The 15,318-nt window shown below is 55.7% G+C and overlaps 1 protein-coding gene across 1 annotated transcript in view; it reads left to right on the top strand.

Moving 5' to 3' along the window:
* ARL8A (ADP ribosylation factor like GTPase 8A) overlaps positions 1–14,587 on the top strand; it is a 15,577-nt gene extending 990 nt beyond the window's left edge. Inside the window, exons 2-7 of the mRNA XM_005426796.2 lie at positions 7,094–7,174; positions 8,114–8,187; positions 10,689–10,782; positions 12,639–12,706; positions 13,502–13,572; positions 14,274–14,587. Coding sequence (XP_005426853.1) covers positions 7,094–7,174; positions 8,114–8,187; positions 10,689–10,782; positions 12,639–12,706; positions 13,502–13,572; positions 14,274–14,323 — 438 coding nt within the window. The 3' untranslated portion in view covers positions 14,324–14,587. The remainder of the gene's footprint in view (positions 1–7,093; positions 7,175–8,113; positions 8,188–10,688; positions 10,783–12,638; positions 12,707–13,501; positions 13,573–14,273) is intronic.
* Positions 14,588–15,318: the final 731 nt, after the last annotated feature.

Below are 15,318 nucleotides of genomic sequence, written 5' to 3' on the forward strand. Positions count from 1 at the left end.
GTGGTGAAAGGCGGGAGGATCCTCAAGGGGGGGTTTGGGCTGCTGCCCCCCGAGGGTTTCATGGAGGGAGGTGCAGGCAGATCCGCCCTGGTTCCCCCACTGCTCCCTGGTAGCTCTGAAGTCTGTGCCTGCCATGGCTCCAAAGCAGAGCGAGTTGTTGGTGCTTGCTCAGGGCGCTGGAAGCTGCTGGGCTGTCAGAGGGCATTTTCAGCTCATATGGAGGCTTCACTGCACTGGAGCCATGCTCTTTGGGAGGTGCTGAGGGAGGAAAATGTCCTTCCTGAAGTGTCTAGGGGCAGAGAGAGGATACCCCAAAATGCTTTTTATCCTTGAGATGGTGGCACTCCTGCTCTCTTGCTGGAAGTCACTTCTCAGTGCTCCAGTCTCCTGCTGGTTCCCCTCATAAACCAACACCAGCATCTGGGGTCAGGGAGCATTTTGGCTCTGGGGCAGTGACCCTGAGCACCAATCCTATTTTTGAGGGACCTCTCCCTGCCATTTGCATGTTTAATAGTCAATTTTTGCAATCCCGTGCCAGGGTGGGACGTGGTGGTGCCATGTGTGAGCTGCTCCTGCTCTTGATCTGCTGGGTGCTGCTGCCTGCTAACAGCAGCCAGGCTACCTTAAAAATGGCAAAGTAATTTAGGGTTGGTTTTAATCACCCAGTTAAGCTGTGAAGGGTGATGGAGCTTTATCCCAGAGCTGCTGCACTGTTCTGCCTGCACAGGGCAACCCCAAGGGTTGGTGTTCCTTGGTTCCCCACATGCCTCCTCCTCTCCCACCCACATCTGGAGCAGACAGGGCTCACCGTGAGCTTTGTGGGGTTTGCTTCTGTGAGTAAATACTTTGTACCTGGCCCTTTAACTGTGGGCAATACCGCTCTGGCAGGACCCATGCACTGGGACTCTCTCTGCTTAGCCAGGATTGCTGGTGTAGAGAGAAGGGATTTTGAGGAATTACAGCAGCTCTTGAGGTGGCTGAAGTTGGCACCATGGCCTGCTGGTCCCTCAGGTCTGTTGTGGAGTGTTTGAGACCCTCACACAGCAGTCAGGCTCAGGGTGCTGAATTTGGCCTCTCAAGTTATTTGGAAAGTTCAAGTTTTGTGGTAGGTGCACACAAAAAGGGGCACCCACGTTTGAGAAGACATCCTGGAAAGAAGGGCTTGTTGGGCACAGTGAAATAGAAGCATGGCACAGGAAAAGCCAGCTCAACGGGAACTGCCTGAGACGGTCTGGAGGTGCCTGGCTTTAGGGTGTTGCAATGGGGTTGTTGGAAGGGGAAATAGCTGTGATTTGGGCTTTGTGAGGGGATAAAACCTGAACTGGAGAACTGTGGGGTTTTGGGGTGTTGGAGAGATGGCACAAGAAGGGGAGAAGGTTCTTTCTGGGACCAGAGCTGCACTAGGGGGTCGGCACCATCCTTTTCTTGCAGGATTTGTAGCTGCAGCTGACTGAGAAGTGCATTCTGGTTCCCTGGAAGGTGGGTGGCTCCCTCCAGCAGCCAGGCTGTGCTTGTGCCAGGCAAGGGCTTTGCTGAAGGCAGCTGTGGTCAGGGTGACCCCTCCTGGGTCACCTGCCTTGGGTGGGAACTTTGATTTTCCAGGACTTGTTTTTTCTTTTCCTAGCTGTTGATGGCTGAGGCTTGAAGTCTTTCCTGCAAGGAGAAATGAAAACTGTAGATACACCTGGTCTCGATTTACCCTGAAGCTAGTGGGCTTTTAGCTGCCTTTTCTGCAGTCTGGTGGTGCCATGGATGACTCAAGGGTGTTGAGAGCTCCTCAGTGAGTGCTGGGGCCCAAAACCTGTCAGTGCAGGCTGTGGTTAGAACAAGAGAGCATTGCTGCTTCTTAACATCACATGCTTTCTACCTGTGCTGGAGCCTTCCAAGAGAGTGAAGGCACAAGTGCCAGGGTGTTGGACATGTGGTGGGGGCTCTGGGGCACCTTCCTGTGCTCCAGCCCTGCCTGGAAAGTGACTGAGACCAATGCTGCTAGAGGGAACATGGAGCTCCTGGCGTGAGTTCAGTGGAGGCTGTGAAGATGCTGACAGGACTGGAGCATGTCTCTTATGGGGCCAGGCTGAGGGGGCTGAGGCTGTTGAGCCAAACAGCCAAAAAGAGATGGCTGAGAGGGGCCCTCATCAGTGTCTGTCAGTGTCTGCAGGGAGGGCTCAGAGGATGCACCAGGCTCTGCTCCCTGGGGTCCAGCACTGGCACAAGAGGAATGGACAGCAGCTGATGCCCAGGAAGTTCCACCTGGACATTTGGAAGAACTTCTTTCCTGTGCAGTGGCTGTGCACCGAACAGGCTGCCCAGAGAGGTGAGGAGTCCCCCTCCCTGGAGCCATTCTGGAGCTGTCTGGGAATAATGCTGTGCCATGTGCTCTGGGGTGATCCTGGCTGAGCAGGGGGGTTGGATCACTCTGATCCTTCCAGCCTGACCCATCCTGTAAAACCACATCAGCCTCGTGTTTGGCTCCAGGTGGGATGGTGGATGGTGGGGCAGGTGCCAGCTCTCCAGCAGGGAGAGCCTGCTGCAGGAGGCATGGCCTGGGAGTGGCTCAGAGGACTGCAGAGCTCAGCAGCTGCTCCCACCCCTCCTCAGAGAGACACTGACCCCTCGGGCAGCCAGCTGACCCACCTGGGCAGGAGGTGTCCTGGATGAGCCTGGGAGGGAACGTGCAGCTCCAGATGTGCAAGGTGCCCAGGGTTTGCTGGGGAGGCAGAGCAGAGAGGTGCTGAGGAGGTAGCAGGGAGATGTTCTGATGTATTTGCACAGGTCTGTCCTGACACCCACCTCTCCCAGGAGCTCTGGGTGTGCCCCAAGTGGGGTCTGGCCGGGCCAGCGTGGCTGGGAGGTTGCTGTGGGTTCTCATTCTGCTTCCAGATGCACACCTGGGCCCTCCACAGGTGTGTCTGTGCTCCTTAGCTTCATAATGCAGAAGGCAGCAGGTTTTCTGGGGGGGCTTCTCCATATTCCTGGAAGAGGAGGAGAATCTGGCTGAGGCATGGTCTTGTCTTGCTGCTGCAAGCTCTGTTAACATGAGCCAATGAAAATGGACAGTGTAGCTTTCCTGAGATAGGATCCCAGAGTGGATTTGAAGGGACCTTTAAAGATCACCTTGTCCAACACCCTCACCATTGGCATGCACATACAGACACCTTCCACTAGACTGGTTTGCTCCCAGCCCCATCCAGCCTGACCTTGAACATTCCCAGGGATGGGGCAGCCACAGCTTCTCTGGGTAACCTGTGCCAGGGCCTCACCTCTCACATCATAAAACATTTCTTTTTTATATCTTATATATAATTTTCCCTCCTTGTTAGAGCTTGGACAGGGTTTGGCAGGGACTCAGGTGCCACATGGCAGGAGTGCCAGGCTGGGCAGTTTTGGGGATGGTCCAGGCAGTGGTGGGACACACCCAGCCCAAGGTGCTTTGGGCTCCTGCCTCTGTCCCACAGAGGGCCATACCCTGGTGATGGAGACACAACTGCAGAGAGCCAGGGCTGGGCTTGCAGCACTGCCATCTCTGCCCTCTGGGGAGCAGGGCTGCAGAGCAGCCTGCAGTGATGGATCTAGAGCAGGTCACATCACTCCAGTGCCATCCTGTGCTGGGACAGGGTCACAGCCACCTGGGCATGGTGAGGAGCAGGGTGTGGCCACCCCAGCCCTGTGTGCTGCTCTCCAGAGCAGGGGGAGGCTGAGGTGGCTTCTCTGCATGTGCCAGTGAGCCAAGGTCCCAGGCCCTGTCTGGGCCAGGGGTGATGGGGGATGTGGTGTCCATGTGCATGTGGCAGGATGGGCTCAGCATGACCTGGGGGCACCACTTATAAAACCCCTTCACTCTGCCCTGGCAAAAGCTGAATTCTGGCCACTTCTCCCAGTGACCCAACTGGAGAGTGTTGGGGTTGGGCAGAAAAGTCTCTTGCCTTCCAGGCAGGGCACCAAGGCCGAGTGGTTTAGGCAGAGCTGTGGGTGACCCTGGCAAAACCAGCGATGAACTGGAGTCTGTAAAGACCTGATCTGCCATTTGTGGCCGCAAAATCCATCTTGCCTCCAACAATTTTTGTGCTTCCCAGTGGAATTGGGTTGGACTCAATCCTGGAGGTCTCTTCCAACCTAGTCATTCTGTGAATTCTCTGAATTCTGTTCTTAAGCAATTGGCGTGGCTTGGCATCATCTTCAGGGTGAGCATGGATGCTATGTCCGTTACATAACCAAAAATTGGGGGAAGAATGTGTCCAGTGAAACCTTTGCTTGTCTCCATCTGGGTGCTCCCTGCTTTCCTGGCAGTGGAGCTGTGGATGGCTGGACCCTGCAGGGAGTTGAAAATATGTTGAAGGCACCAGCATCAGGGGTAGTTGGAGAGGGAAGAGGAAACTCTGTGATTCCACCACTGAGAGCTGCTTTCAGAGAGCTGCTGATGCAGGATGAGCTGATGGAGGAGGAGCACGTGCAAGATGCTTCAGTGGGTGCTGGGACAGCAGGGAGCACGTGGGAGCCATCCTGGGGCACAGTGCCTTGCATTCCCTGCTCAGCCTGTTTTGGACAGCTCAGGTAGTTTTGTTTTGGCTGCATGGCCAGCCTGGAGGCAGGTGCTGCAGTGGGAGAGGGGTTTGGGGCAGGAGCAGGGCTGTGGTCACTCACACAGACATGCTCTGTCCCACTTGTGGAGGAAGGAAGAGGTGATTCCTGGCTCCTGCAGCTCACCCCTTCCTGGAAGAAACTTCTGTCACATGGGAACCTTATCTAGTGGGGCTTTTGCACAGCCAGCAGATCCCATGATGTGGTCTGCAATCCCTGAGGGAAGTGCCTGCAGCTTCCAAGAGCTCTTCAGCAACTGCTCTCTGTGCCCAATGATCAAAGCCTGAGAATTCCTTCATTTCACAGAGCTCAGCTGTGTGTTAAACCTCAGCCCATAGCAGATGTCCCCTGTGGATCCCTGCCTGCTTCCCCTCCTCTCCCCGTGCCCTTCCCCACAGTTCTGTCTGGGTGCAGCATGGCCTGAGCACCCCTTGGCTGCTGGCTTTTGCTGCTGAATGCAAAAGGGATGTGAAAAAGGGAAGCAGGGTGTATTGCAGAGCCTTTGGAAGAGGTCAGGAAATCCCTGGGGACTTGCTGATGTGGTGCATCTGGAGGAGCCACAGGCTCAACCAGGCACAAAAATCTGTTTATGACAAAATAGCATAAACTGACTTCCTGTTTTGAGGTTTGTGTTAACTAAGAGAAAAGCCCTCAAGAAACTGAGGATTTTGAGGCAGTAAAAACCTGCTAGGATGAGTTTGGCCATGGTTGGTGGTTCCTGCAGGTTTCTGGCACTGATGGCTGAAATCCCCAAGGCTGCACTATCCTGGTTGTTAAACATTCTGCCCTACTGGCTCCTCAGCATTCCCCAACATCCCCCAGGATGCATTTACAGGCCATAAGCATGGTTTGAGTGCCAGGGAAGCTGCTGGAGGTGAAGAGACTGTGCCAGCTCCTGTCTCCTGCCCCAGAGCTGCCACATCCCTGTTGTAATGTCCCTCTGTGCTGCTCCACCTGGGCCCATCCTGCAGCCCTGGGATTTGAGAGCACCTTGGGGTGGGCTTTGCCAGCCTGTCAGAGATGAGTGATGAGATGGTGGCTCTCACTGTGGAGGGTGAACATTGTGTGTGTGTTAAGAGAAGTTTTGTAGATGTAGAGTTGTGTTACTGTGATGTGTCTCACCCTCATTGTTGTCATGGGATGGCCTTGGTACTCAGGCATTGGGAGGGTTGGCTCGTTACTATGGCAACTCCTGAGCTCCACCCAAGGTGTGAGAGAGTGACAGCAAGGAAGGGGTTAACTGACAGGACTTTATGGGGGTCTAGAGATATAAAAGGGGGAACATCCATTTTGAAGATGAGCATGTGGCTGATAGTCACAGGGGCTTCCAGTGCTGTAATTTTTCCTTATTTAGTCCTTTTGTTGTATTTTTGTAAAGGTTTAATAAACCTTTAACATTTTGGAAGTGAGGCTTGTTTCTCACAGGAGCCCTTGCTGTGTGCTGGGCACGGGGCTGGTGAGGCAGCACCAGCAGAGGGATGGCTCCTGCTCACTGCTCCAGCAAGCCTGACCTGTTCCACAGCAGGGCTGGGCTGCTGCAGCCCCACAGGGATCTCATAATCTGATGCATAAACTCAGCAGGCATTGGAGCTGCACTGGGAGCAGCTCTGGGGGAGCCCTTTGTGCTCCCCAGGTCACCCAGCACAGGCAGGATGCAGAACTGGGGCAGCAGTGCAGACAGCTCTCACTTGAAAGCAGAAGTCAGTCTGGTTTGAGCTGGGCTGTGAGTGATCCAAAGCAGAACCATGCTGGTGCCCCCAGGACCTGCAGCTGGGAAGGAGCTGGAGCAGGAGGTGGCTCCCTGGGTGGGGAGCCCAGCCTGAAAGCCCGGGGGTCCTTCCAGGGCTGCCTCACCAGAGGTCCCTGCAGAGGAGAAAGGTCTCAGCCTCCTCCACAAAGGGCTTGAGAGAGCTGGGATGGGCAATGTCCCAGCCCACGGGGACAGCAGCGAGTCCAGGGCTGAGGGTGGCAGCTGGCTGCAGGGCTGGGGCTGCACTGGGGCACCCAGGGCACCTGTGCCCATTGCAGCAGCCACAGCCTCGTGGTTTAGGAATGGTATTCCCCACTTGGTGCTCCCACTCATGTTAGGTGTTGGCTGCCTCTTGCTTCCCCTTCCCTTCCAGCTGGAAGCACAAAAGGCAAAGATGGTGGGTTGAGATAAGAACAATTTACTAGAAACTGCAACGAGATAAGAAAACAGTAAGAGCAACGCTACTAATAACAAAAGTGTACAAAAGAGGGTGATTTACATGCAAAATGCTCAGCAAGCCTGGGACAGTGACACAATGGCTTCCCTGTGCCCACCAGGCTTTCTCCCAGCTGGAAAGAACAAGGAAAAGAACAGCCTTCCATAATCCTGGTGGCACCGTGTCTCCTGGGCTCTGTGCTCCTGGCATGGACCTGCAGGAGGGCAGAGCCTTGGGGTTAGCCCAGGCTGTCAGCCTTGCTGCCCTGCCAGGGCAGGCTGGTCCCATCCTCCACCTCCTAACGCTGTCCCACCTTGTTCTTGCAGTCAGGACAGTTCAATGAGGACATGATCCCAACAGTGGGTTTCAACATGAGGAAGATCACCAAAGGGAATGTCACCATAAAGGTAAGATGGAGTTGTTACTGCTGGTGAGGGCTCTTGGGATGAAGGGTGAAGGTGAAGATTGGTGGTTTTTCTTCTGGAGGTGGAAGAATTCCAGGGATCCCAGGTGCAGCTCACAGAATAGAAGCATGGCAGCACTAAGGGTGGAAAGATCAAGTCCATCCAGGAGTGCCATGTTCACCACTAAACCGTGTCTCCAAGTGCCATATCCAGGTGTTCTGTTAACATTTCCAGGGATTCCACCACCTGGAAGTGAAAGATTTGCCCTGTTAGGGTCCTGCAGGTACCCACCAGAGGAGGTGGTGGGAAGGACTGTAGGAGATCCAGACTTGTGCAGTGAGAGTCAGTCTGGCTGCAAAGCTGGAGGTTTCCTTGTATCTCCGGCTTGCTGGTAGGAACTTATGGATGTGTCACCCTTGCTGAGGGTGGTAGTGCTGGGAAAAACAGCTCATGGCTTGCAGTGGTGGTCTCTGCCTTGAGAGCAGAGGAAGAGGAGGGTTCTACCTGGATTTTTCAAGGGCTGGGGTTGTAATGGGAAATAGCTGTTGGACAGGCTTGAAAAGCTGGCTGGGGATCTCTGGCTGCTGCAGGAACACCTTTGAGAGTGTGCTGAATGTTCGTAAATGGGAAATGCCTCAGGGGAATGGCAGGAGGTGTGATGGGCATGGGGAGGAGCACCCAGTGTGGGCCAGGGGTCCCTCCATGCCAGCAGAGGCACACACAGGGGTTCAGCATCCTCCAGCACCCCTGTCTGAGGTTCTCCCTTCTTTATCAGCTCAGGAGCCTCCTGAGGTTTGGGCTGAAGAGGAGAGGATGGGGTGGGTTTGGTGCACGGCCAGAATGCCCCAGGTGGGGAGAAAGAATGTGGGTGCTGGGCACGGTGCCAGGGTAACAGTGCCAGGGTAACAGTGCCAGGGTAACGCTGCCATCTCCCTGTCACAGCTCTGGGACATCGGGGGACAGCCGCGGTTCCGCAGCATGTGGGAGCGATACTGCCGTGGAGTGAGTGCCATTGTGTGAGTATCCTGAGCCCTGCTGGCACCCCCTGCCATGGTGTGAGTGTCCTGAGCCCTGATGTCACCCCTTGCCATCCTCTGAGTGTCCCAGAGCGCTGCTGTCACCCTCTGCCATCCTGTGACTATCCTGAGCCCTGCTGGCACCCCCTGCCATGGTGTGAGTGTCCTGAGCCCTGATGTCACCCCCTGCTGTCACCCCCTGCTGCTGCTGAGCCTTGCCAAGGGCTGGGGGCATCACCCCACCCTGGGTTGCTGGGGTGCCTTTGCTGCCCGAGCTGGACACCCATGTCAGGAGCCGGAATCACTGAATTATTGAATTATCATGAAGGTTGGAAAAGGCCTCCAAGATCATTAAGTCCAACCATTAACCCAACACCACCATATTTATCCCCAGATGGTTTTTGAACACCTCCAGGGATGGTGACTTTACCACTGCCCTGAGCAGCCTGTGCCAGGGCCTGACCACCCTTCTAGGCAAGACATTTTCCCTAATATCCAACCTAAACCTCTCCTGGTCCAACTTGAGGCCATTCTTCTGATCCTGTTGTTTGTTTCCTGGGAGGAGAGCCTGACCCCCACCTGTCTCCAGCCTCCTGTCAGGGAATTGGAGAGACAAGAAGGTCCCCCCTGAGCCTCCTTATTTCCACATACTTCCCCTGGGGGCTGCTGTCTACGTGGGCTCTACACAGGTCCCTCCAGCTGTGCCAGACCCTCCTCTTCCCTTGCAGCATCTCCAGCTCTGTTCCTCAGAGCTCCCCCTTCCAGGCGCCCATGCATGCTCTGTGCTGGCTGCTCACCACAGGGGCTCAGCCCTTCCCACAGGAGAGGCTGCTTTCCAGCTCAGCATGTTTATGTGCTGCCAGATAAATCTTGTGCTGAGAGCAGGAGTCTCACCTGCTACTGACTCGGCAAATCTGAGTGTCCCTGGGTGTCCCCTGCTTGCAAACAGTGCAGGAAAAGCAATCCCAGAGAGTCCAGGCTGGGGGTGAGCATGGCAAGGCACTCATGGGATGCAGCTTGCCTGTTCCAAAGGACAAATACTGGTCTTGGGACACCATACTGGGGTTACTTAAACCCAGTCAGAAAATGAGATTTATGGGATCCTTCCCAAGTGACCATCCCCTGAGATTTGGAGGGCTGCTTTCTGTGCTGCCCTTCCCAGCTCTAAACCTTGGCAGGTGAGGAGGAGTGTGGTACTGCTTGTCCTGCATGTTGGGACATGGCCTTGGACCTACAGGAGAGTTTTTATTACACTTTTTATTACAATGAGCTTTACAGGAAATGACAAAATCTCAGTCCTTTCACTCCTTCTGCTGCATCCTTCCATAATGTCATCATTTTGTGGTTGTCAGGAAACAAAAGGACCTCTTTTTATGACAATGAGCTTTGCTGGAAATGACAAAATCTCTGTCCTGTCACTCCTGCTGCTGCCTCCTTCATAATGTCATCATTTTGGCCCATGTGGTTGTCAGGAAACAAAAGGACCTGTCAGCATCCAGGTCACACTCCAGTCTGCCCTCATCATTGCATTGAGCTGGGTCAGGTCCCTTTCCCTTTGCTCTCAGCTCCCCCCTGTGCCCAACGTGCCAGGGGCTGGGGCAGTCCCTGGGGGTGTTTCTCCCTCTTGGCACATCGTTCCCATTTTCCTGTGTTAAGCACTTTAGTAGTTAGTAGCTCTTTTCCTATTTTTAAATAACTCCCCAAAGCCTGATGAGCTGGTGTTTCTCACTCCTTCACTCCCAGCTTCTTAATCTTTGAAATCAAGGCTGCTTTGATCAGTTCCTCACCCAAGTTTTGGCTTCACTGACATCATGTGCAGGATAAAAGTTGGTCTTTAAGAATAAAATCCTTTCCCAAATCTCCCCTACTGCTCAGAGGACCATTGGTGGCCACCAGCTTCACATCCTCGTGCTCCATGGCCCTTCCCAAGATTCCCTTCCATAATGTCATCATTTTGGCCCATGTGGTTGTCAGGAAACCAAAGGACCTGTCAGCATCCAGGTCCCACTCCAGTCTGCCCTCATCACATCGAGCTGGGTCAGGTCCCTTTCCCTTTGCTCTCAGCTCCCCCCTGTGCCCATCCATGGATGGGATGAGGAGGTCCTTCCCCTTCTTGGATCATCATCATCACCTCTGCATCCTCAGCTTCTGCTGCCTGCTCTGCTTGTCCTGGGAGTTTACATGGCAGCTCCATGTGCACGTTGGAGACAAAGTGTGTCCTGCAGCTTCTCCTGCCTGGCCTTCCCTCACCCAGCCTGTCACTGCTGTGACACCTGCAGAGACAAGGATGAGCTGCTCCCCCATTCCTCTGGGAGACATGAGGGGCTCTCAGCTCCACAGCCATCCTTGGGAAGAGGTGAAGAGGTGGAAGGATCCTGTTATCAACCCTCTCCACGTGCTGGCCCAGTTCTCAGTGAGCTGCTGTGGGAGGAGGTTTGGGGTGGCACAGACACAGCATGGAGACCTGGACACCTGTGCTCAGGGCTGTCCTTCCCTTGCAGGTACATGGTGGATGCTGCTGACCAGGAGAAGATAGAGGCCTCTAAGAATGAGCTGCACAACCTGCTGGACAAGCCCCAGCTGCAGGGCATCCCGGTGAGCCTCAGTCCTGCTGCCCAGGCTGGGCACTGCCAGGGCCTGCACAGCCCATCCAGGGAGGGCTCCCCTTCCTTGGAGCCATCACTTCCCTGCTGCACTCTGAGGGACCAGCTGGGACAGTGACACTTCCTAGGGCAGAGCTGGGCCAAGCAACACAGAGGGAACTTTGGGGCAGAGAGCACAGATCAGGCCCCCCGGGTGAAATCTCCTCTCACACAGATTTACACTGATTTGTGCTGTGACAGGAAGGTGCTGTCCCCTGTGAGAGGGGCTGCTGGGCTGTGACAGGTGCAGCAGGTGGGACATGGGGCTGTGACAGGTGCAGCAGGTGGGACATGTCACAGGTGTGCTGTACCTGTGTGTTGCAGCCTGAATTGCTGCTAGTAAAGTCTTTTCCAGGGTAAAGAAGCAAAAAGGGCCTTTGCATAATATCCACAGATGTTTAATTCAGCTGCACAGTGAGGTGTTCAGGTCCCAGCCACACACCTGGAGGGTTCTGCTTTCTCCAGGGGCCCGGGGGCTGACCCTGGTCTAGGGACAGTACAAAGATAAGGGTTAATCAGGGAATAGGGAAGGAGTGGCTCAGGAACATAGGAACAGGGGAAGGAGCTAATGGGGTCTGACAGCTTTTTGAGGGAAGCTTCTTATGTCTCCCTAGACCAGGGAATGCCCCCCAGGGTCTCCACACCTGTGGGGTGGGCTGTGCACCAGCCATCCCAAATCAGCATCCTTTGGAAGGAGCTAACTGAAGACCTTGCCATGGATCCCCAATGTCCCTGCCAGCTAAATTCAGCTCCTGGCACACCAGGCTGCAGTCCCAGGCCTCTGGAGGCTCTGTTCTGAGAGAGGCTCCTGACTGGAACGGGCTGGGGGAGATGCTCACCCTGAGCTGCTGCAGAGCCCAGCCCAGAGCAGGCTGGCACTGCCCCTGTCAGGTGACAGTCACACGGCTGCTCCGAGGGACACATCAGTGGTGGCACAAACAGCAGGTCCTGCTTTGGGCTGCCTGCACTGTGGGGTCTGCCCAGCACCCCGGGCTTGCTGCTGCTGGATGAGTCAGTGTCAGCCACTGCACTTCCTGCTCAGAGACAGGGAGAGGCTCCTGGGAGGGTGGCCTGGGTGTCACAGCCGATGCTCCAGAGAGGATGAGCTGTGGGGCCATGAGCACTGGGAGCAGGGAGTGCACAGGAGGTGCTGGTGCCCTCCAGAGAGGATGAGCTGTGGTGTGACCGTGTTCTCAGGGATCTGAGGATGAGGGAAGAGACGAGGATCTGACTCCATGTTTCAGAAGGCTGATTTATTATTTTATGATATATATTATATTAAAACTCTACTAAAAGAATAGAAGAAAGGATTTCATCAGAAGGCTAGCTAAGAATAGAAAAAGAAAGAATGATAACAAAGGCTCATGTCTAGGACAGAGAGTCTGGGGCAGCTGGGCTGTGATTGGCCATTAATTAGAAACAACCACATGAGACCAATCACAGATGCACCTGTTGCATTCCACAGCAGCAGATAACCATTGTTTGCATTTTGTTCCTGAGGCCTCTCAGCTTCTCAGGAGGAAAAATCCTAAGGAAAGGATTGTTCATAAAAGATGTCTTTGACACTGGGGGGCCATGAGCACTGGGAGCAGGGAGTGCACAGGAGATGCTGTGTAGGGCTAATTAAGGCAGTTAATTGAAGTGCCCTGCCTCCTGAGGGCTGCTGAAGGGTTTCTCTGCCTGGGACATCGTGGTGGAGCAGCAAGGGCTGCCTGGTGGCACAAGCAGGCTCTGTTCCTGGGTGGCTGGAGCAGGTCCCTGCCTGGTCTGGTGCCAGGTGCTTCAGGTGTCCCCTGTCCTGCCCTGCAGGTCCTGGTCCTGGGGAACAAGAGGGACCTGCCCGGTGCCTTGGATGAGAAGGAGCTCATTGAGAAGATGTAAGTGTGCCAGTGTCCCCTGGGAGTATGACACAGTGTGACCCCCTCCCTGTTCTGCTGTGTCCCCCCCAGCAAGGTTGCCCGCCTGGGGTGGCACTGTGAGCCTGGGGTGGCACTGCACTGTGGCGTGGGGTGGCACTGAGGGCCTGGGGTGGCACTGTGAGCCTGGTGTGGCACCATTAGCCTGGGGTGGCAGACACTAGTGCTGAGAATGTCTGAGGTGACACCTTGTGGAGACACAGACGATCTGGAGGCAGCAGTGCCAGGCCTGGTGCCACACGGTGGCGTGGGGGCCTGGCACAGCGTGGCACTGCCTGCTGGAGCTGGTGTCCCCCTGATACCGCCCTGACCGTGGGACTGGGCTCCTCCACGGGGGAAATCTGGGTGCTGCACTGACTCCCAGCACTTCCTCCCCTTCAGCCACCTCCCAGAGCACCTCTGGACCATGAGAACCTGTGCAGCTCCCATTGCTGCTCCTGTGCCATGCTGCCAGCCCTCCCAAAACCTCCCTGCCCCATCTGACTGCAGGGCTGGGGGGACATGTGGAATTTGGTGGCCAGGGTCTCCATGGGATCAGGTCCCTCCTGCCCTGTCACATTACCCCCCCAGAGCACCCCCAGGCCTGGAGCCATGGTGCCTGACCCACACACAGCTCCTGGAGAGCCTGGGGAGCTGCTGCCCCTGCCCTGTGCCCTGTCTCAGAGCCCAGAGAGACCCTTCAGGGGCTGCCCAGGGTCTCTGCCATGCCACCCCACCCAGCCCAGAGTGTGCAGCCAGCCTTGCTCCCTTCCCCAGGAACCTCTCTGCCATCCAGGACCGAGAGATCTGTTGCTATTCCATCTCCTGCAAAGAAAAGGACAACATTGGTGAGTGCTTATTGGAATTAAATCCCAATATTGCCGGATGGAACGTGCCTGGGCTCGTCTGGCCCTTGCTGCTTGACCAAGGGCAGCAGCTGTGGTGGTTTCACCTCAGAGACACCTTTGGCTAAGCTGGATGCTGCAGCTGGCACCTGGGACAAGTCCAGGCAAGCAGGAGCTCAGGTTTACATCTGGTGGAGAGACTTTAGGCGAGGTGAAGGAAAATGAGTCAGGTTCTGCTGGGGGGTTTCAATCCAGAGCTTTATTCTGGCCCACAGGCCTCTGAATGCAGCACCAGCTCCAACAGAACCACTGAACCCCGTGGTTGCTGTTCCTTTTAACCCCAGGGAGAGGGGCAGGGAAGGGGTGGGGAGCCACCAAGCAGGTAAGGGGGGCAAAGTCTCAGGGGACAAATGACACCTGGATGGCCCAATGTCCCCAGGGCTAAGAGGCATCTTTTGAACTTTGCCAATCACACAACGCCCTTGCTGGCATACTGAGATTGACAGACAGCTCTCAGCAGGGGCAAGGGAGGGGAAGGGAGAGGTTGTTGGCACACCTGGGGAAAGAACCGGGATGACTGAGACAGGTTATTACATCACACTGCAACAAGTGCTGGGGGCTGTGGGCACGGGGTGTGTTAGCTGGGGTACAGGGGGAGGTGACAGCCAGAGACAGAGGCTCTGAGTGTCCCCTTGCCTCTGCAGACATCACCCTACAGTGGCTTATCCAGCACTCGAAGTCCAGGCGGAGCTGAGGGCCCTGGCTGGATGGAAGCTGCCATTGTCCAAGCCCATGCCCCTCCCTCCTGCTCTGTCCCTCCAGCTCTCTCTCTAGATGGGTATTTTTAGGGGACCCCAGACTCTGCTGACATTGGGGCAGAGTCCTTGTTTTTATTGTAAAGAAGATGTCTGACTGCCCTCCTGTCCCCCTGTCCTCTCCTCCCCCTCTCTTCCTCCATTTTGGCACTGTTCTGTTGTTGTCTGTGTATACAGTATATATATATGTATATATATTTTAATTTTTTAATTTAAGGGATAGTGCTGTTATTAAATTGGGTCCTGTGAGCATTAGGAAAGCTGGGGCTCCCCAAGGCCAGCCAAGGGTCAGCACTGGGAGGAGGAGGAGGGTGGTAGCAGAAGGCAGCCCTTGGGGATGGGGCTGTGCCAGCTGCAGGCAGGTCCCTGGGGCTCCCTTTTCCCTTCTCTGCTGTCCTGCTGCTGCCTCCAGGCAGAGACCACCCTGGGGTGTTGGGGGTGCCCACCTTGCCCTGCCTGGCTCAGGTTGGGGTGGGGGGGACGTGTCAATGCCACCTGCAGGCTCCTCACCCCTCCAGGGGACAGGGATTGGCCACAAGGCACTGCCATCAGCCTCCCCCTGCTGCCTCCACTTCCCCAACACCCCTTGGGGTCCAGGGCCACTTGTCCCCCTGCCCTACGTGTCCCCTGCTCTTGTGCCTGGCCAAATCCTGCCCACTGCCCAGCCTGGCTGCTGGGGGATGATCTGGGGCACTGGTACCAGTGCTGGGGCCCAGCAGTGCCAGCAGCCCTGGGGGAGCTGGGGCTGGCACCTGCCTCCCACCTGCCCCCTGTAACCTCCCAGGAGAGCTGAGCTGGCTCCCCACGTGCCAAGGGGCATCACCTGTGCCCAGCTGGGGCTGCTGGCTCTGCCCTGGCCAGGCACCTCCCTTGGGATGCCAGAGAGGGAGGGACAGGAGCAGGCACCTGGAGACACGCTCAGAAATATCTGTGC

This window comes from Geospiza fortis, unplaced genomic scaffold, assembly GCF_000277835.1.
Source record: "Geospiza fortis unplaced genomic scaffold, GeoFor_1.0 scaffold26, whole genome shotgun sequence".
NCBI classification, from domain to species: domain Eukaryota; kingdom Metazoa; phylum Chordata; class Aves; order Passeriformes; family Thraupidae; genus Geospiza; species Geospiza fortis.